General features: G+C 37.0%; 1 protein-coding gene across 2 annotated transcripts in view; it reads right to left on the bottom strand.

Annotated features, from left to right (window-relative positions):
* The window catches only part of MAP3K1 (mitogen-activated protein kinase kinase kinase 1), a 77,447-nt gene that overhangs the window by 3,083 nt on the left and 51,530 nt on the right, over positions 1-22,834 (bottom strand). For both annotated transcript variants that reach the window (XM_081231528.1, XM_081231529.1), the window contains exons 7-19: positions 22,446-22,567; positions 21,774-21,855; positions 21,479-21,659; positions 19,123-19,401; positions 9,442-9,563; positions 7,729-7,820; positions 7,268-7,457; positions 5,674-6,955; positions 5,146-5,298; positions 3,855-4,017; positions 2,572-2,703; positions 1,571-1,713; positions 822-953 (exon numbers count right to left, since the gene is read on the bottom strand). In XM_081231528.1, coding sequence (XP_081087654.1) covers positions 822-953; positions 1,571-1,713; positions 2,572-2,703; positions 3,855-4,017; positions 5,146-5,298; positions 5,674-6,955; positions 7,268-7,457; positions 7,729-7,820; positions 9,442-9,563; positions 19,123-19,401; positions 21,479-21,659; positions 21,774-21,855; positions 22,446-22,567 — 3,073 coding nt within the window. The remainder of the gene's footprint in view (positions 1-821; positions 954-1,570; positions 1,714-2,571; positions 2,704-3,854; positions 4,018-5,145; positions 5,299-5,673; positions 6,956-7,267; positions 7,458-7,728; positions 7,821-9,441; positions 9,564-19,122; positions 19,402-21,478; positions 21,660-21,773; positions 21,856-22,445; positions 22,568-22,834) is intronic.

The raw sequence follows: 22,834 nt of genomic DNA, 5'->3' as shown, positions 1-22,834 counted from the left end.
GATTATGGCAGGGGAGAGGTGCTGGGGATCAGCTCGGAGGACTAATACTACCCACTCTGCACAGACTGTGTGTTTTAAGTGCTTTACTCCGGCCCAGAGGTAATTCTGTTTATCCTCATAAGATAATGTAATATAAATAATTCATCAAGGAGGTGCTATTATTACACCCATTTTATAAACAAGAAAACAGAGGATAGACAGAATAAGTAACTCTCCTAGTCACATGGCTGTTACAGGATGGAACCAGGGTTTGGGACCAGGTCTGTATGACTACAAAGCCCAAGCTTTTAAATGAGCACATGTGCAACTCAAATGCTAAAAATCTCAAACATTACATTATTCTCTGGTGGAAGTGGAGAGAATGGATTTGAAAGTTGTCAGAAAGGTGGAACAGCCTTGGCCTCTGACTTAGGTGTGAAATTTTTAAATATAGGAAATAACAGATTAAACAATTTGTGACAGTATAATACATAAAGAGCTTCGAGTATTTTAATTTAAAAGTTTGGTGTGTGTGTGTGTGTGTGTGTGTGTGTATATATATATATATATATATGTACATAGTTGACCCAGGAGCAATGACTCAGTATTTGCTAATCGCTTGTTCTCAGTGACTTGACAGAGCATGACTGCCATGAATCATGAGAACTGACACTTCATGCTGCCAGCGTTCACCACACCATGTCAATTCCTGGAGATACATACACATACATTGATTTCAAGGGAGATACGCCTTCACGTTAGATTGACAGCGAAGGAGAACCCATGGAAATTTGCCTTCTGCCAATTTTAGCAGAAAGAAGTAATTTTTATCTCATGATTACCTTAAATATCAAAGCAAGATGATTGGAGTGTTTTTCTGCATTCCAAGGTGGTTTAGCACAAGCCATTTCTATAATAGCACAGCCAACACTCCATACATCACAGCTCCTACCATACTGCTGACCTCTTAGGACCTAAAATAAAGCAGAGAGTTAATTTGGAAATATGACTCATTAGAAAAAGAGAAAGCCATTCTGTAGTTATGGATTCTGGTTTTTTACTAAAGAACAAAACAATGTACAAAGAACAAATCCACAGACTACCTGATGGCTCATTTATTTCATAAACATGCTCAATCTCCTATGTGGGACAAAAATAGTTTGGAGAATTGTGAGGTTCTGAAGGAGAGTCATATCATAGAATTTCAAAGCCGCCTCAGTACGCGTAGTAAACTACAGAGCAAGAGGACAACCAATCATCAACTACGTATGAACGTGAAGAGTTCTGAACATAACAGAAGAGGCCAAGTTCAGAATAGCAACTATGCACCTTGGGTTTACTAGAAAACAACTACTATAAATTACCGAATAATCCTTTGTTAGAAATAGGTTTTAATAGATTTGCTTAAAGGCTATGGAAAGGCAGGGATTAAGGGTCTGAAATCAAGGATATCATTAAGACCTTAGTTTTAGGGCCGTGGACTTCTAATTAGTAAGCACACAGTGGGTAACACTGCAAAATTATTGGGTGTAATGCTGTCACACAGAACTCCAAAATATTGTCTTTCATCCCACTCAAAGCTGCTTCTCACCTCAGGTGCCATAAATGCAATTGTCCCCAATAATTGTCCCTGAAACTCTCCTGCACCAGTTCCTTTTGATGCCAACCTGGCTGCAGCTCCAAAATCAGCAATTCTCAGTCTCTGACCTGTGCTGTCAATTAGCAAATTGGCACCTGTCAACAAAAACAGCAAATGACCTTATATGTTAAAAACAACAGATTAAAAACTCAGTAAAATACCACTAATGAAACAGGACAATGGCAAAAGAGAGAAAGTAGACTGTGTGTCAGAGAAATCTACTCTTCCTCTCAAATCACTTCATTAGTAAAGGCACATAGGTCTCTGCAGTGTAAAAAAAATCCAAAGCCTCAGAGGGAAAATCAGACAAAGCATCAAGGCATAAGGAACAAAACCAGAGATTTCGTAAAACTTTAAATAGTAAGTGTTAAACCTTTACTATAATGATTCTTAGCAAAATCTTTACTCAAAGTTCCAATTTTAGTGTAGTTTACACTTTGAGACAAAGCTCTGTTGAAACATACTGACCTAGACCAATTCAGACTTTATACTGTAATTTCATAATTATAGCTTAATAAAAAATTAATGTTATAAAATTACTCGAATGTGTTATATCAAATCCTAAAGGCATTCATGGCAGAAAACCAAAGTTGCTCTCTTTTTTTGGCCACGTAGCTTGCAGGATCTTAGTTCCCTGACCAGGGATCGAACCTGCACCCCGGCAGTGAAAGCACTGAGTCCTAACCTAGACCACCAGGGGATTCCCCGAAGTTGCTCTTTAATAAACCAAACTGCAAAAGATTTGAGAGGATTTTTCTTAAAAGGAGTTTACAATATCCCAGTTATTTTCAAGTTCCTTTCACTTCTGATAACTCTAGTGATCTGAGTTACTCAGGAGAAACAATCCATAGTTGATTTCAAGTTAGAAACTATCAACAAAGGTCTAAGTTTTAAAATTACATTTGTTTTCTGCTTATTGATAATAAGAAGATAATAATTAAAAGAATTCCTACCTTTGACATCTCTGTGAATGATCTGGTTTTCATGGAGATATGAAAGGCCACGAAGTAATTGTTCAGTATAGTTAATGACTACTGATTCCTTGAAGGCTCCATATTTACTGAGCAAATGAGCCACAGATCCCCCTAAACATGTAATAATAATAATTTGTCATAAACTTAAGCCAAAATTAAAATTGTTCATTACACTTTGGTTACATAAGCTTGCACTGCATGAACTCACATTCACATTTGAAATATTAAATTTATCATCTGCTTCAGAAGTGAAACTGGTTTTAAAACTAACACATTCCAGTAATCTTAAAATCTATCAGTTAGGAGACATTTTCATGGAACCCTCATGAACTGGTTTTCTGGAAGGTCAAGGTTTCAGAAAGCTTTAAAAGTTAACAATTTTGGATGGAACTATTTCTCTTATGTACAATTCACCTCTCTGTCTTTTTGACCAAGATATACAAAATCTCTTTCTTAATGACATAAGTAAACAGTGGTAACATGTTATTTAACAGAAGGTAAAAAGAATGGGAGGAGCCAGAAGACCCAGAGTTAGGCTTCATATCCTACTATTTACCAGCTCTGACCTAGGACAAGTCACAAACTCAATAAGCCTCATCTAAAATTGTTTATAATAGTCAACCTATATACAACCATCAACCCAGGTAACAACCAACATCAGAGAATGTACTAAAGAACTGATTTGTAAATAGAAATGACACTCTTCAAACACAAAAAAATCTAAGAAGTTAAATCAAGTGCTTATGTATTCATTACATCCCAAGTCATTTATTTTACTGTATATACGGTATAATACAAAATAAAACTCAGTCTCTATTTGTTCAAGTAGATGACAAGGTTCAACTTCACGCTTCAGTGCTAGTTTACCTGTTAGTTTTTAAAGCTATATCTTAACTAATTTTATTTTTATATTGTTATGTTAAAATATTTCCTAAATCTGTCCTATTAATGATGGCCAACTGGACAAATATGGATCTTACCATGGCAGGTTTAAAAAAATTATTCCTATAAAACAATGGTACACAATCATTTTAAAAGACACACTGAAAAAGTTTAAAAGGTAGAGGTAATGAATATTTTATTTATATTTAAATGAAAGACAAACTATTCACAGTTCATACTACTATGTTGAGGCAATTTACTTTTAGGAATCTAAACTATTTAATAAAAATAACTGTTCATTAAATGGTTTTTCCTAAATTTAATATCAAGCAAAAGTTAAGTCTATGTATCACTATTTGTAATTTAAAACATGAACATACCTGCCATCCATTCAATGAAGAGATTATAATTGCTCTTCTCACATGTGGCTCCCAACATCCTAATGATGTTTGGATGATTCAGATGGCTCATCATTCTTATCTCCTCCCTTAATGCTTCTACTACTTCTTCTTGCTCAGAAGATGTATTTCTGACATACGTCACCTATTTCGGTAAACATGTTTACAAAGTTTTGAATTCTGATGAGTTTCTATTTATAATTTTCACTAACAATCTAAAATGGACAAACCCAAATTAACTTATGTATCAATATTAGAAGGCATTTATGCTCATGGATGCAATGTAGATACTTTATAAAAAAACCAAATCAAACTCTTTTAAATAATAAGAATCTAACAAGCAGCAGTAAAGTATCAGGAGATGAAAAAAGACTGAGACATAACCAATCTTTCAAAACTGACTGAAGACAGACTAAAAAAAATGAGAAAAGCCCAATCATAAGAACCAACATGACTTAAACATGAAAACTTTACTATGGCCTCACCATGAGGCTTGTGGGATCTTAGTTCCCTGACCAGGGATTGAACCTGGGCCCCAGCAGTGAGAGCGCTGAGTCCTAACCACTGGACCACCAGGGAGTTCCCAACTATTGTCATATATTGATAAGCATGCTCATTATAAAAAGTAAACCACAGAAATCCCAAGATGATATTGCACCAGTAACTTTGCTGAAGGGAGTATAAAACCATACCTCTAATAAATATAAAAAAGTGCAAACAAAAACTGCAACCTTTATAGGGCCCATCCTGATGTTTCATCTTGATGAACCATGACAATAATCATGCTTCAACTTTCAAACGTAACTCATGATACTTTTGGTGCTGTGGCAACATCTACTTTAAAATTTAGATTTCTCAGGACTTCCCTGGTGGTCCAGTCGTAAGGAATCTGCCTTCCAATGCAGGGGACGTGGGTTTGATCCGTGGTCAGGGAACTAAAATCCCACATGCCACAGGGCAACTAAGCCCTCACGCCACAACTACTGAGCCCACATGCCTCAACGAGAGAGGCTGCGTGCCGCAACTAGAGACAGAAAACCTGCAAGCCACAACTAGAGAGAGGCCCACGTACTGCAATGAAGATCCCGCGTGCCGCAACTAAGAGCCAACGCAGCAAAAATAAATAAATAAATAAATAGAATATTTTTAAAAAAGAAATTTAGGTTTCTGAAAACTTTAAAAACTAAAATATATACATATGGGGATATAACCTTTATTTGCTCATTTTTCACTTTTATAATTTTAATCATTTATATGCTCACTAGATATTTACCTGTTTAACAGCCATTAAAGTTCCAGTTCCCACATCTTGAGCCTGATAACAAGAAGAAAATGCTCCAAGGCCTATCTGCTGACCTTTCAGCCATTCAGTGTCTTCTCTATAAGGTTGTTTTGCTTTGGTATGTCCTGGTAGAGTCTCTGGTGTCTGCATATTAAATGAGAGCAATCCTTTTACTGTTAAGTTAAAAGAGTAAGAGTTTGTGAAATCAGCCTGGCAAAATATTACTCTTGTTCAGTCTGGCTTCCCAAGTCACCTATAAACTTGACCTCTGAATGGACAGTGTTGGTGACCAATGTCAAATGCATAAGTGATCACCATTGTAGAATCAACCAGAAGTGCCTCTGAAATAGGCAATGAGTATTTCTGTTCAAATAATGATTAAAAAAATTGTTGTATAATTAATTCTATGTGAAAAATCTGCTTCTAACAGTTAACTCATGTTAAAAGCTGTATTTCTGAATTAGTTTTATTTTAGCACGGCCCGAGGAAACTCTCTAACCTCTTAAAGACTATACTTACATCTTGTTGAATAACGATGATGTCTTCTCCATTTTCAACCTGTAGTTGAGGAACTATGGGGAGGGCATCCTGAGATGCTGACATTGCCATGGCAATCGCTAAAGCTTCTTCTTCTTCAGCTTCCATTTTTTCTTTGCACTTTTGATTATGATTCATATCATCTTTGTAGGTATCATCATTTTCATCCTTTTCAGGAGACAGCACAGCAACTTCTGACTTAAAAGTTACTGTTGTGTCACTTGAAGGCATAGACGCTTCAAGAAGGTCCTCAATACTGGAGTTGAGCTCTGTATTGACATCTAATCTGCATTTCTCCTCTACTGGGGTGAACACTGTCTCGTCACTAGGTATAACAGCATTACTGCTATTGCTGCTGCTGCCAAAGCTGTCATCACATTTGGAACTACCATTCAAATCAAGTGTCATGCTATTTTTTGAGGCATCTCCCTGTTTACTTGTATTACCTGGGGTAGGTCGAGATGGCTTTGGCCTGTGTATATTACTGGAGGGCAGGGGTCTTGACTGAGTAAAGATTGGGGAAAGTTTATCTGAGTCTTTGTTTTCAGAACAGTTTCTCTGGAACTGTAGAGAAAACTTGCGCTGTGTTTGAGGAGATGCAGAAGGTATTTTGCAGGGAACAAACCCCTGAGGTCTATGCTTAGAGACATCTGTTACGGTGCCAGGTGGTACAGATGGGGCAGATGAAGAAGGGCTTGACAAGGCTGGGAACACTAGTTGGGAATGATGAGATAAAGGAGAGGAGTTCAAACACTGACTGTGGGGTCTGCCTTTTGTTTGAACCATTGGCTTTGGCTGCTCCATTGTTGTTGAACTAGGAAGTCCTACTGAAATGCTGGCCAGTCGGTCAGAAATGTCCTCTGAACTGGCACTCAATTTTGTAGCACACAGTCGTTTTCCAGTTTTCTCTAAATGGTCTGTGCGCTCAAAGGAACTATTCTCTGTGGCTTCTGGACAGCTGTTAGGGACTGATGCCTTCAAAAAGCTGTCATGTCGACCATCCAGAGTGTCTTCTACGCCCAGCTGGATGGCCTCAGCGATTTCTACCTCATCTGCAATAGCCATCAAACGACGACGCATCCTGGTAAAATGAGTAGAACTGGAAACATTCAGCATTTCTAACAGTTTTGAAAATACATGGGGTACTGCAGTAACCATTCTTGCAGAACTCAAATATATCCTTCGGGAGAGTTTACCAACCATTGAGTGGGAATTATCAATGGACTGCAAAGCAAAGTTTAAGAGGGACAGCAGCTTCTTATACCTGAAAGAAAAAACACATTCAATTATAAAACAAATTAAAATTACTGCAAAATATATACAAATAAAGAAAACGGTACTAATTCACAACTTTTACATAAAAAAAATCAGTATAAAGGATCTATAAATTTTTAATTAAATAGCCTAGACTTCAGGTGTTTGCCAATCAAATATTAAGGTATCAGTAACCTACATGTGCGCCGTAATTTGAGTCTTTCATTCATCTAGAATGTGTCCTTGGATGGGCGTGGTGGGGGGCGGTGGGATGGGGTAGGTAAGAGGAGGAAAAAAAATGTATTTTCAGAAGAAAAATTACCTGACTTCAACAGGCTCAGCTTGTGAAACATCGGTACTGACAGTATGAGGGTAAAATTCAGCAGGAAATTCCAACAGCAGTCTATCTATGAGACAAAGGCGGCCCAGGAGTTCTTGCCAGTTGTTTGATTCAGTTTGGTTTCCAAGAATACAATTTAAGACATAATCAACACCACCAATACCAATGGATCCTACAGAAAGGAAAGTAAAAATAATTGAAAAACAGTGATATTAAAATCTAAAACAAAACATGATCAAATGGTTTAAGGTTAACAAAAATACTTGAATTATATTAATTTCAAGAATCTCCCTTTTAGATTAATTCCTATTTCTAATGTTAGCTGAGTCAATTTACAAAATTATTTCAAAATCCTGTAACTGCCCTATTAGAGATTATGAGATTAGACCGTCTAAGGAAAATGATAAAACATGCTATATTAATTTTAAGTAAAAAGTTATTACCAGCTTTAAGTATTTCTCTGCCAACGGCCAACTCTCCTGCTTGGCCTTTGCACAATTCCAATAGCGTTGATATAGACAGCTGACTTGTGCGACTAAAAATGAAAGGAAGCAACATCAGACTTGAACCTTGGATAAAATACATATTAAAAGGAGAGTAGTAATGTAATGCCTTGTGAAAAGGTGGGAAAAAATGTTTTTAGGAGTGTTTGCTTCTCAACCACTAAGACTGCATTAATGATGTCACTATAAGTAATAATATTTATTATTAGGTCTAATTTCATAAATTTTACCTTATCTTCTGTGTTAAGCACAGAATCTTCACTACTGGCTCTTAAACAGCAAGTATTAAATACAAAACCAGATAAAAGGCTTATTTTCATTATCATATCTTGTTAAAATAAGAAAGAAAAGACTCAGACATTTTGATTTCTGAATTTTCACTAAGTCCTCTTGAATTAAAAACAAAATCTTCCCATCCAAAACCTTTATATTCTCTTTATATAGCCAGAATGACTTCTAAATATCATAAAATCTCTTTACCATATTTCTTATGATGTTCAGTCATTCAAGTGACCAGGTAAACAACCTAACTTTAGAATTTCAGAAAGCAGACAACAAAACAAGTGCCATAAAAGCATTGAAATTCTTAGGGAAAAAAAACCCTATTATAATATTAAGAAATGAAATGATTTTTCTATGCATTTTGCAAATTACTTGTTAATTTTTTTCAGATATTTATAGTATTCTCTCTAAGCAACAAGAAAACCTCTAATACTTACAACGTGTAGGCTTGTGTAGAGAAACAGTGGAGACAAAAGACAGACTTTATGAGATGAGAAACAAGTCAAAGTTAAGTGCTTAATTTCTGAGATCCTCTACAGACTACATCATGTGACTTAGGGAGGAAGACAAAATTGGACTAGAAGAGCTCCAAAAGGAGGTAATGGCAGAGGCAAACCAAGGGAGGGTCAGTGCTTCTTACCACCTGAGATCTGCTGGGACACGAAGAGATGAGAACTGCCAAAAAAGTGTTTACTGTAGCTATGCTCATTATATGAAAAGTGGTCTTTTCCTCCCATTTTATGGAAAGGGAAAAAATAAGAGAGAGAGAACCAGTGGTCTAATAAAAGCATAGCTTGTGCCCATTTTCCCTATCTCCATATGCTCGTTTCTCTACCTCCAGTTAGGGCTGTTCCTGTTCCTTGCTGATTTTTAAGGATATTGCAGGGATATATGGAATTGTTGTCATTTGACAAAACTATCACAGTTAGAGTAGAATTCCATCACAAAGAAAATAATGGAATGGGGTTTTTGTTTTTTTGGTCCTGATAATGCAAAGCACATATAATGATTTTATTCGTTCCTATCCTGTGTAACTCATTCTCTAAAATGAGATATCTCATATATCACCTGCTGTTCTTATCAACTGGACTTCAGTTTTAAGAATATTACTTTAAAATAAAAGAGAATCAATCACAATACAATAATGTGGAGGTCCATGCAGTTTGTTAGCCTGGTTTTTACTTGCCATTAGTTCTTCCTAGGCCTTAAGAGCTTTAAATGTTACATGTTAATTTCAAATCTCACATTAGAAAACAGTATTCAAAGCCTCATTTAGTAAGTATGTATCAAATACTCACTAGGTGTGAGGCTCTGTGCTAGGCTTTCAGGACAAGATGGTTAGTTTGAAGCAGTTCATTTTTAGGGCCTTACCTATTGACGTCTGCACACTTGACTAGGATGGTGTCTACAACTGGCCGGAGAAGTCTCTGCAGTTTGATTCTTTCTGCCAAACTATGGCAAGGAGTATATACTAGCATGGCTCTCAGCGTTTTCTGGGGGAAGAAAACTGAAGGTCAGTTTAACTACATTTAAAAAGCATCAGAGACAATGGCCTAATCTGAGACAATTTGAGAAATAAAATGATAGGAATAGATTATAACCCATAAATAAAATAAGAATCCATGAGTTAATACTGATACAAATAAAAAATTGGATAAATAAATAGATAAGGTAGAAAGGAACTCTCAACTATTTCTGTAATTTTTAAAAGTCTGAATTAATTTCAGAATAAAAAGTTATTTTAAAAAGAAAATGAGGAAAGGAGCCAACTTGACAGAGCTCCCAATGGCTAAAGATGGAATAACTGGGGCAACAAAGTAAATGATGACAGTCCTGAATTATAACCCATAGAATAAAATAAATACCCATGAGTCTATGGTGACAGAAATAAAAAACTGAATAAATACATAAATGGGAGAGAAGAGACGGCTCTTCATTATAGACAAATTCCAATTAACTAATAAAGGAGGAATATGGGACATAGAAGATCACCGTTAGAACACCACAGTAGTCATTGCTATAGGCAAGATCCACTGACAAATGCTAAAATCTGTGATAGGAAACAGGATATTTGCAGTCTCAAAGTATCTCCCCCAAGACATTTATTAATAGTGATTTTACAGTACCCAGTAGACAGCACCTTAAGCAAGTGATGAAGGATGGCATCACCAATAATAAGACACACTGACATGATATACCCCCTGATAACAATGCACTGAGAAGGGCACATCACTTCTGGTGTTCTTGCGAAAAATCCATAATGTAATCGTGAGAAAATACCAGATAAACCCAAATTGAGGAACATTCTTCAAAATAACTAGCCAATACACTTCAAAAGTGTCAAGGTCTACAAAAGACAAGTAAAGACTGAGGGATTGTCACAGATGGGAAGATTAGGGGGGGCATGATAACTAAGTGCAATGTGAGATTCTGGATTGGATCCTAAAAGAGAAAAAAGACATTAATGGAAAAATGGGTGAAATATGAATAAAGTCTGTAGTTTAGCTGAAAAGAACACTGTTGGGACAATTTGGGGATATCTGAATATGGACTTCATAGTCCATAATAATATTGTTATTAATGCTAAATTTTCAGAGTTTGCTGATTGCATGGTAATTATACAGAAGAATGTTATTTGTTCTTAAGAGATACATGCTAAAGTATTTGAAGTGAAATGTCATGATGCCTGCACATAACTTTCAAATTGTTCAGCAAAAAATTATATATGGGGAGGGAGGGGAAGGGAAAACAAAGAAGGGCAAGAGGGAGGGGAGAAAGGGAAGGGAGAGCTCTAAGGGCAGGAACCATGTCTGCCCTCACTGTGCCTGGCACACTAAATAACTGTAGAGGAATCAGAATACAGTATCATTCAGAGTCCCTGCACTCCAGGAGCTCATGAACACATTGGGAAACCATGTGAAGTGATAATAAACAGCCAGATAGTAAGGCATAAACAACTAGATACTAAGGCATTATTTTGAATGGTCAAATATATCTGAAGGTTTGTGTTGGAAAATGGTAAGAAGAAAGAGGTAAAAAGTTGAGCCAAGAACACTGGTCTTTATTCTACACTATGCTGGTCTTTATTCTATAGTACGCTGGTCTTTATTCTACAGTATGCTAGTCTTTATTCTATAGTATTCTATAGTATGTTGGTCCCTCAAGATGGTATATGAAAAAACAGACCATGGTTAAGATAAATTTGGGAAATAATGCATCTTATGCCATGATTAGATTCCCAATGTATGTTAACTTATGAAGGTTCCTAGAAGCCTTTCAGTGAACAGACCCATTTAACCTCATGAATTTAGTATTCACCAATTTTAACTGAACACAGAACTCTTTCTTCAGGGAAGAAAGGGAAGGAACTTTTCATAATCCAGCCAAACTTCCACAGAATATGCCTTAGGAAATGCTGTTGAAGAAACAGAAACCTCTGTAGGTTTCTGAGCTGGGGAATAAAGTGGCATTTAAGGAATAATGATGACTATTATATTCAATGTTCTCATAATGTACTAGACATTACAGTTAGAGGTATCTAACACAATCTCATTTCAGACCTAAGAGGTACATATTTTCATTATTTTATAGGTAAAAAAGCTGAAGTTTAAGAGTCCTAAAAAGTTACACTGCTAGCAAACTGGAGAACCAGAATTCGAATCAAAGTCTCTCTGATTTTGACCATATATCCAGATTGCCTAGGCCAGTCCCAGTTGAGAGATTATCCAAGTATCCCAGTTGGGATGATAAATTATGAGGTCACTCAATTTTGACTCCAAACTAATGTTCATAAACACTATACTATACTACCTTTCAAAAAGAAGATTTGCTAGGCAGAGTTGTTATAGGATGGATTAGAAAAAGATTAAGAGTGGAAGCAGAGAAATGAAATGAGTTTTAAAAACAGACCAGGGGCTTCCCTGGTGGCACAGTGGTTAAGAATCCTCCTGCCAATGCAGGGGACACAGGTTTGATTCCTGGTCTGGGAAGATCCCACATGCCGTGGAGCAACTAATCCTGTGTGCCACAAGTACTGACTCTGTGCTCTAGAGCCCACGAACCACAACTACTGAGCCTGCGTGCTGCAGCTGCTGAAGCCTGCACGCCTAGAGCCCGTGCTCTGCAACAAGAGAAGCCCGCACACTGCAACTAGAGAAAGCGTGTGTGTAGCAACGAAGACCCAACTCAGCCAAAAACAAATAAAATAAATAAATTTTAAAAATGAAGTGGAAGAATTAAAAGAAAAACTGGACCAGATAAGAATTAAACTAAAGCAGTGGTCCTAAGAAGAACTACAATCCTGCAGCCTGTGGAACAAAAACCACATTCACAGAAAGATAGACAAGATGAAAAAGCAGAGGGCTATGTACCAGATGAAGGAACAAGATAAAACCCCAGAAAAACAACTAAATGAAGTGGAGATAGGCAACCTTCCAGAAAAAGAATTAAGAATAATGATAGTGAAGATGATCCAGAACCTCAGCAAAAGAATGGAGGCAAAGATCGAGAAGATGCAAGAAATGTTTACCCAAAGACCTAGAAGAATTAAAGAACAAACAGAGATGAACAATACAATAACTGAAATGAAAAATACACTACAAGGAATCAATAGCAGAATAACGGAGGCAGAAGAACAAATAAGTGATCTGGAAGACAGAATGGTGGAATTCATTGCTGCAGAACAGTATAAAGAAAAAAGAATGAAAAGAAATGAAGACAGCCTAAGAGACCTCTGGGACAACATTAAACCTAACAACATTTGCATTATAGGGGTCCCAGAAGGAGGAGAGAGAAAGGACCCGAGAAAATATTTGAAGAGATTATAGTCGAAAACTTCCCTAACACGGGAAAGGAAATAGCCACCCAAGTCCAGGAAGCGCACAGAGTCCCATACAGGATAAACCCAAGGAGAAACACACCAAGACACACAGTAATCAAATTGGCAAAAATTAAAGACAAAGAAAAATTATTGAAAGCAGCAAGGGAAAAACGACAAATAACATACAAGGGAACTCCCATAAAGTTAACAGCTGACTTCTCAGCAGAAACTCTACAAGCCAGAAGGGGGTGGCATGACATATTTAAAGTGATGAAAGGGAAGAACCTACAACCAAGATTACTCTACCCGGCAATATTCGATGGAGAAATCAAAAGCTTTACAGACAAACAAAAAAGCTAAGAGAATTCAGCACCACCAAACCAGCTTTACAACAAATGCTAAAGGAACTTCTCTAAGTGGGAGACACAAGAGAAGAAAAGGACCTACAAAAACAAGCCCAAAACAATTAAGAAAATGGCCATAGGAACATACATATCAATAATTACCTTAAACGTGAATGAATTAAATGCTCCAACCAAAAGACACAGGCTCGCTGAATGGATACAAAAAACAAGACCCATATATATGCTGTCTACAAGAGACCCACTTCAGACCTAGGGACACATACAGACTGAAAGTGAGGGGATGGAAAAAGATATTCCATGCAAATGGAAATCAAAAGAAAGGTGGAGTAGCAATACTCGTATCAGATAAAACAGACTTTAAAATAATGTTACAAGAGACAAGGAAGGACTACATAATGATCAAGGGATCAATCCAGGAAGAAGATGTAACAATTATAAATATATATGCTCCCAACATAGGAGTACCTCAATACATAAGGCAACTGCTAACCGCTATAAAAGAGGAAATCGAAGTAACACAGTAATAGTAGGGGACTTTAACACCTCACTTACACCAATGGACAGATCATCCAAACAGAAAATTACTAAGGAAACACAAGCTTTAAATGAGACAACAGACCAGACAGATTTAATTGACATTTATAGGACTTCCATCCCAAAACAGCAGATTACACTTTCTTCTCAAGTGCACACAGAACATTAGGATAGATCACATCTTGAGTCACAAATCAGCCTCAGTAAATTTAAGAAAACTGAAATCATATCAAGTATCTTTTCTGACCACAACACTATGAGATTAGAAACCAGTTACGGGAAAAAAACGTAAAAAACACAAACACGTGGAGGCTAAACAATACGTTACTAAATAACCAAGAGATCACTGAAGAAATCAAAGAGGAAATCAAAAAATACCTAGAGACAAATGACAATGAAAACATGACGATCCAAAACCTATGGGATGCAGTGAAAGCTGTCCTAAGAGGGAAGTTTATAGCAATACCAGCCTACCTCAAGAAACAAGAAAAATCTCAAATAAACAATCTAACCTTACACCTAAAGGAACTAGAGAAAGAAGAACAAACAAAACCCAAAGTTAGCAGAAGGAAAGAAATCATAAAGATCAGAGCAGAAATAAATGAAATAGAAACAAAACAATAGCAAAGATCAATAAAACTAAAAGCTGGTTCTTTGAGAAGATAAACAAAATTGACAAACTATTAGCCAGACTCATTAAGAAAAAGAGGGAGAGGACTCAAATCAATAAAATTAGAAATGAAAAAGGAGAAGTTACAACAGACACTGCAGAAATACAAAGCATCCTAAGAGACTACTACAAGCAACTCTATGCCAATAAAATGGAAAACCTGGAAGAAATGGACAAATTCTTAGAAAGGTATAACCTTCCAAGACTGAACCAGGAAGAAATAGAAAATATGAACAGACCAATCACAAGTAATGAAATTGAAACTGTGATTAAAAATCTTCCAACAAACAAAGGTCCAGGACCAGATGGCTTCACAGGTGAATTCTACCAAACATTTAGAGAAGAGCTAACACCCATCCTTCTCAAACTCTTCCAGAAAACTGCAGAGGAAGGAACACTCCCAAACTCCTTCTATGAGGCCACCATCACCCTGATACCAAAACCAGACAAAGACACTACAAAAAAAGAAAATTACAGACTAATATCACTGATGAATATAGATGCAAAAATCCTCAACAAAATACGAGCAAACAGAATCCAACAACACATTTAAAGGATCACACACCATGATCAAGTGGGATTTAACCCAGGGATGCAAGGATTCTTCAATATATGAAATCAATCATGGGATATACCATTAACAAACTGAAGAATAAAAACCATATGATCATCTCAATAGATGCAGAAAAAGCTTTTCACAAAGTTCAACACCAATTTATGAAAAAAACTCTCCAGAAAGGTGGCATAGAGGGAAACTACCTCAATATAATAAAGGCCATATACGACAAACTCACAGCAAACATCATTCTCAATGGTGAAAAACTGAAAGCATTTCCTCTAAGATCAGGAACAAGACAAGGATGTCCACTCTCACCACTATTATTCAACATAGTTTTGGAAGTCATAGTTGCGGCAATCAGAGAATAAAAAGAAATAAAAGGAATACAAATTGGAAAAGAAGAAGTAAAACTGTCACTGTTTGCAGATGACATGATACTATACATAGAGAATCCTAAAGATGCCACCAGAAAACTACTAGAGCTAATCAATGAATTTGGTAAAGTTGCAGGATACAAAATTAATGCACAGAAATCTCTTGAATTCCTATACACTAATGAGGAAAAATCTGAAAGAGAAATTATGGAAACACTCCCATCTACCACTGCAACAAAAAGAATAAAACACCTAGGAATAAACCTACGTAGGGAGACAAAAGGCCTGGATGCAGAAAAGTATAAGACACTGTTGAAAGAAATTAAAGATGATACAAACAGATGGAGAGATATACCATGTTCTTGGATTGGAAGAATCAATATTGTGAAAATGACTATACTACCCAAAGCAATCTACAGACTCAATACAATCCCTATCAAATTTCCAATGGCATTTTTTACAGAACTAGAACAAAAAATCTTAAAATTTGTATGGAGACACAAAAGACCCCAAATTGCCAAAGCAGTCTTGAGGGAAAAAAACGGAGCTGGAGGAAGTCAGATTCCCTGACTTCAGACTATACTACAAAGCTACAGTAATAAAGACAATATGGTACTGGCAGAAAAACAGAGATACAGATCAATGGAACAGGATAGAAAGCCCAGAGATAAACCCACACACCTATGGTCAACTAATCTATGAGAAATGAGGCAAGGATATACAATGGAGAAAAGACAGTCTCTTCAATAAGTGGTGCTGGGTAAACCGGACAGCTACATGTAAAAGAATGAAATTAGAACACTCCTTAACACCATACACAAAAATAAACTCAAAATGTATTAGACACCTAAATCTAAGACTGGACACTATAAAACTCTTAGAGGAAAACATAGGCAGAACACTCTATGACATAAGTCACAGCAAGATCTTTTTTGATCCACCTCCTAGAGTAATGGAAATAAAAACAAAAATAAACAAATGGGACCTACTGAAACTTAAAAGCTTTTGCAAAGCAAAGGAAACTACAAACAAGATGAAAAGACAACCCTGAGAATGAGAGAAAATATTTGCAAACGAATCAATGGACAAAGGATTAATCTCCAAAATATATAAACAGCTCATGCAGCTCAATATTAAAAAAACAAACAACCCAATCAACAAATGGGCTGAAGACCTAAATAGACATTTATCCAAAGAAGACATACAGATGGCCAAGAAGCACATGAAAAGCTGCTCAACATCACTATTAGAGAAATGCAAATCATAACTACAATGAAGTTATCACCTCACACCAGTTAGAATGGGCATCATCAGAAAATCTACAAACAACAAATGCTGGAGAGGGTGTGGAGAAAAGGGAACCCTCTTGCACTGTTGGTGGGAATGTAAATTGATACAGCCACTATGGAGAACAGCATGGAGGTTCCTTAAAGAACAAAAATAGAATTACCATGTGACCCAGCAATCCCACTACTGGGCATATACCCAGAGAAAACCATTAATTCAAAAAGACTCATGCACCCCAATGTTCATTGCAGCACTGTTTACAATAGCCAGGTCATGGAAGCAACCTAAATGCCCATCAACAGATGAATGGATAAAGAAGATGTGGTACATATACACAATGGAATATTACTCAGCCATAAAAAGGAACAAAACTGGGTCATTTGTAGAGACGTGGATGAAATCTAGAAACTGTCATACAGAGTGAAGTAAGTCAGAAAGAGAAAAACAAATACCATGTATTATCGTATATATGTGGAACCTAGAAAAATGGTACAGATGAACTGGTTTGCAGGGCAGAAATTGAGACACAGGTGTAGAGAACAATACATGGACACCAAGGGTGGAAAGTGGCGGGGGCGCGTGGTGGTGGTGGGATGAACTGGGAGATTGGGATTGACATGTATACACTGATGTGGATAAAATTATAAAATTGATGACTAATAAGAACCTGCTGTAAAAAAATATATATATATATATAATAAAAATAAATAAATAAATAAAGCAGTGGTCCTGAACTGGGGGGCAGTTTGGGCCCTCAGGGGACATTCAGCAATGCCTGGAGACATTGTTGGTTGTCATGACTAAGGGGAGGATAGGATGGCCATTGGTATCTAGTGGGTATACACCAAGGATGCTACTAAACATCCTAAAGTGCATAAGATAGCACCCCTGCCCCCAACAGATAATTATGTGTCAATGTCAGTAAGTGCTGAGGTTGAGAAACCCTGTTCTAAAGATGTATATACTCATAATGGAGAAAGGCAAATTTTAGCCTACAAAATTACAAACAGAACAGCCTCCTTGTCATTCCATCTCACTCATGAAAGACAACTTCTAACAGGTTAAACTAGAAAAACAACTTAGTAATCTATGTCATGGAATCCTCTTTTGTGAAAAGGTTTCTGAATTTCCATAAAACATTCATTAAAAATCAGTTCTTTTGGGCCTCCCTGGTGGCGCAGTGGTTGAGAGTCCGCCTGCCGATGCAGGGGATACGGGTTCGTGCCCCGGTCTGGGAGGATCCCATATGCCGCGGAGCGGCTGGGCCCGTGAGCCATGGCCGCTGGGCCTGCGCATCCGGAGCCTGTGCTCCGCAACGGGAGAGGCCACAACAGTGAGAGGCCCGCGTACCACAAAAAAAAAAAAAAAAAAAAAAAAAAAAAAATCAGTTCTTTTTTTTAATACTTATTTATTTTATTTATATTTTTGGCCATGTCAGGTCTTAGTTGCGGCACGTGGGATCTTTCGTTGAGGCATGTGGGATCTTTTGTTGCAGCGCTCGGGCTACTTTCTAGTTGTGTCATGTGGGTTTTCTCTCTCTAGCTGTGGTTCATGGGCTCCAGAGTGTGTCAGCTCTGTAGTTTGCAGCACATGGGCTCTCTTGTTGAGGCCTGTGAGCTCAGTAGTTGTGGCCCGCAGGCTTAGTTGTCCCACAGCACGTGGGATCTTAGTTACCTGAGCAGGGATCAAACCTGAGTCCCCTGCACTGCAAGGTGGATTCTTTACCACTGGACCACCAGGGAAGTCCCCCAAATCAGTTCTTCTTAATGTCTAATATCAAATTAATAAAAAATATATGTCTAATATCAAATTTTAAAAAAATCAAAGTAACTTTGGTTACTTTGCTATCCCAAAAGAATCTTTAAGTTGGTCATGTATAATGTAAGGCAAACGTGAAGGTATGAATTGCAAGCTATTGCTTTTTTTTGGCTGTGTTGGGTCTTCATTGCTGCGCATGGGCTTTCTCTAGTTGCGGCGAGCAGGGGCTTCGTTGCAGTGGCTTCTCTTCTTGCAGAGCACAGGCTCTAGGCACTCAGGCTCAGTAGTTGTGGCACGTAGGCTCAGCAGTTGTGGCTTAGCTGTTCTGTGGCATGTAGGATCTTCCTGGCCCAGGAATCAAACCCGTGTCTCCTGCACTGGTAGGCAATTCTTAACCACTGTGCCATGAGGGAAGTCTTGCTATTGCTACTTCAGAGTAGAGAAAAGTAAACAGCATATAAGAAAATTTGACCAGATTAAAACGAGTAAAATCCAAGTGAAGAGGTTAAATGGAAGACTGCAATTTCCTGGGATTATGGAATAAAAGAAATTTTTGGATTTTCCAGAATTAAATTAGGTAAAGTAGTTTTACTGAATCTTAAAAATGATATCTGCAAACTGTCAAAAAAAAAAAAAAACAACCCAAGAAACCCATAACGCTATGGTTGTAGAATAAAGCTACTTACTAAAGCAGCAACGTACACTTTGTAGACAGGGTCAGCACAGACCATTGACAAAACGTTGCAGCATGCCTCCACCACATCTCCTGAGACACTGGTCTGGGAAGACCCACTGGCAGCTCCAGCACTCGGGCTGCTCCGGCCATTGCTCCCGGAATTTCCAGTGCTCTCCCCATTTGCCAACAGCAGAGCCCCGCTAACATCATGGGAAAGACGTCTGAGAGCCATCTCTCTTACATTCCAGTTTCTAGAAAATAAGCAGCCAACGAGTTCCATTCCAAATACCTATCATCAAACAAACAAAATGAATTCAATGTGAAAAAAAACTGAAGTGTTTTGAATTAAGTATGGTTTTTGGTTACTAAAGGAAAATTGGGCATTTCTTAAGTCTTCACCATACTATACAATTTTCAAATGTGTCTGTAAGGACATACTCAAGTTAACTGATAATTAGCAAAAGTCCTTAACATTTATTAGCTCAAGTAAAACTAAGAGCGAACGCCATTAAGTAATTAGATGGATATATATGCATTTCTGTACTCCGGTGCTTACCACAAAACAAAATAAACATATCTGTGAAGAACCTCAAATTTGTATTTGTGTTAAAGTAGTTTACAGAGAAAAAACTGAAGATTAAAAAAAGCCAAATCAAGAAAGGCACTGGGGCAGGTGTTCAAGAGATAAGAGTATTTCTCCTACCAATGATAGTAGTAAGGCAAAGGCTCTTATTTGGTTAACTGGAAAAAATATAATGAATAGAGTGGAAAAATCAAGACTAAAGAAAAACACTGTGTTCAAATCAGCAAAGGATAATGAAATACTTAAAATTAAAGTGCATGTCATTATAGTCATCATTATCACATCTGCAAAGCCAGAGAATCCCTAAAGAAAAGAAAGGGTGCATGGTCTTGACATTATGGATCAGTTAGCTGAAAGTAAACTTAATATCTAAGATAATGTATCATTTGAAAAAGTTCTAAATATTAGGGATGAATAAACACATTTTTGGGGAAAATAAATCATGATTTTTTTATGTGTTCTGTTTTAAAGTGATAGTAAAGGAGAATAAATCAATTAGAGTTGTATGCCTGGCACTGTTAAACAGCATACCACTAAGTCTTAATTATGTCTTATATGATATTCCTAATTTTAAAAAACTAGGGGGCTTCCCTGGTGGCACAGTGGTTGAGAGTCCGCCTGCCGATGCAGGGGACACGGGTTCGTGCCCCGGTCCAGGAAGATCCCACATGCCGCGGAGCGGCTGGGCCCGTGAGCCACGGCCGCTGAGCCTGCGCGTCCGGAGCCTGTGCTCCGCAACGGGAGAGGCCACAAAAGTGAGAGGCCCGTGTACCGCAAAAAAAAAAAAAAACTAGGAATATATAGCCTAGGCCAACCTAAAGCTTAAGCAAAACAAACCTGAACCACTGCCTTGAAAAAATGGCATCCAATAGCTTAGTATCAAATTGAGAGTTTTCTTGAGGACTCATGAAGGAGCAGGTGAGGGCCTATGTTAAATACCAGTAATGAACTAGATAAAATAAATAATATATTTATTAAGTTTGTAAATTTTATTAGATTCCTATTAGGCTGTTAACATGCTAAGAAAAGAGAATTCAAAAGCTGCAGGACTATAATGGTCACAAAAAGAAAAAGGACATAAATCCTTCTGATGTATAAGATTAATGAGTTATTGTGTCTGTTAATGAATTTAATGGAATTTCAAAAACATTTTACTTCACTATAATCTACTGGAGATATCTGGTTTTGGATTCTACATATGGACTAAGCAGATAACAACAAAGAAAATCATTAGAATCCAACCAACCAACTGAAATTCCGATTTACTAAGGATGAAAAAGTATTTAAGCAGCAGAGAAAGTAAAGGAATGGAAACTGTCCTTACAAATAAAAATGACTAATACAAGGTAAATACCACGTTCTTTTCTTACTCATCCACTCAGCAATTATTGAGTATCTAACATATGCCATGAGAATATGAATAGGAGAAACTGAGTTTAAATGGCAACAAATAAGAAAAATGACAAATTCTTGGCAGGATTAAACATTGGAGCAACTTAGCATTAAATGGTTCTAGTGTCTATCCTTGAATAATCTTTTGTGTCTGTTAGTTTAGAAAGATGTTTCTAGAGATGGGAGGTGAGATTACAAAGAAATTTTGATTAAGCTCTATAATAAGTGGCATAGTATTAACATCAAAGGTAAAATTAAAATTTTCAAGGGAATACGAGTCATGATGGAGGCAAGCAAAAGTACTTTCTTAAATTATAAACAACTGGGGAGACAACTACATTAATTAGTCTATAAATGTTTCTTTGAGAAATGAAGAATCAGAACTACTAACCTGAATCCATGGCTCAGCTAAATCTTTATAAGCAGGAGGGATCTGCTGAGTTCCATAATGAGTAAGATTAAAATTGCTCTCTTGATTCCTTCGTTGTGATCCAGCCAAGGGATGCTGCTGTGTGGTTTGCTGCTGTGCAGCTCGCAGGGAAGGGGAATCCACAGGGCTTGACAACTCGTGGCTAAATGAAAAATTAACAAAGCTTGCTAAAAATAATTAACAGATTTGAATAACACTTTGAGAGCATTTTAATTCTTTATTAAACATACCCAAATCATTAAGTCATAATTGTTACCTGTAGAAATCATGGGATCTCCACTTAGACCTACAAAGGGGACATATTAAAGGTTCTCTGTTTCTTCTACATTCTTCTGCCCCTGAAAAATTATGGAAAAAAAACTTAGAAAAGTATAAATGTTTAAAGTATTTATGTAATAATTGTTCATAATGGCTAGTATAGGATTTATATGGAAGGAACCTCAAAACATTATGTTTACCTAAATGCAGGCAAACACGGAAGGTTAAATTATTGATGCTTTTAATTGTTGCAAATGCTATTTTATTAAACATGCTATATATAACAAGTACTTTGTTTACTGTTTTTCAAAACATGCTGCCCACTTGATAACCTGGTAATGTTATTCCAAAACTTGCTTTGGCATTACCCTCTCTGGAAGGCCTGCCCAGACCTTCTTCCACCTCCTCCCCTCCACGTGCATCTTCCAGATCAGAACTGTTTCTCATTCTGTGCATGCCTTCCATTACCACACGTCACACTGCATAATATTTCTTTGCTCATCCCTAAGAGATCCTAAACTCCTACTTGTTGAAAACTTTACAGGGCCTAGGTATACTTCTTTTCTTCTCTCACCAGTCTTGCTGAAGGCCACGTTAAAATCCTAAATAATATAGTTAGCTGATAGAGGAACCACACTGAGTAAGCACAGAGAGAAAAAGAGCCACATACAAATTGACATGCAATGGTGGTGCAGCTTGTTCCTGCAGCCATCTTCACACACTGTAAGACTTTCTTCATCAAGCATGCCCAACAAGCAAATAGGACACATCTGTTCCTCTTCATCTTTTATACTATAAAGAAGGGGAAACAAAAGCATTAACCACAAAAGAACAGAATTAATGCCATATGCTAAAAACAATTGTGGCTTCTTTAGACTATGAAAAAATTAATTAGAAATTCTTGTTTAGGAGTGTCTTGTATATGAACTATTTGAGAAATACTTCTCTTATTAATATACAGTAATTTTGAATCAGACTCATACCACCATGTATTTATAGGTTGTGGGTATGGTTTTTTCCTTGCTATGAATGTAATTCAATATATGAACTACAGTCTTA

Source organism: Mesoplodon bidens, assembly GCF_964165515.1.
Source record: "Mesoplodon bidens genome assembly, chromosome: 4".
Lineage (NCBI taxonomy): Eukaryota > Metazoa > Chordata > Mammalia > Artiodactyla > Ziphiidae > Mesoplodon > Mesoplodon bidens.
The sequence above is the reverse complement of the archived record's forward strand: the minus strand, read 5'-3'. Positions and strand labels throughout refer to the sequence as shown.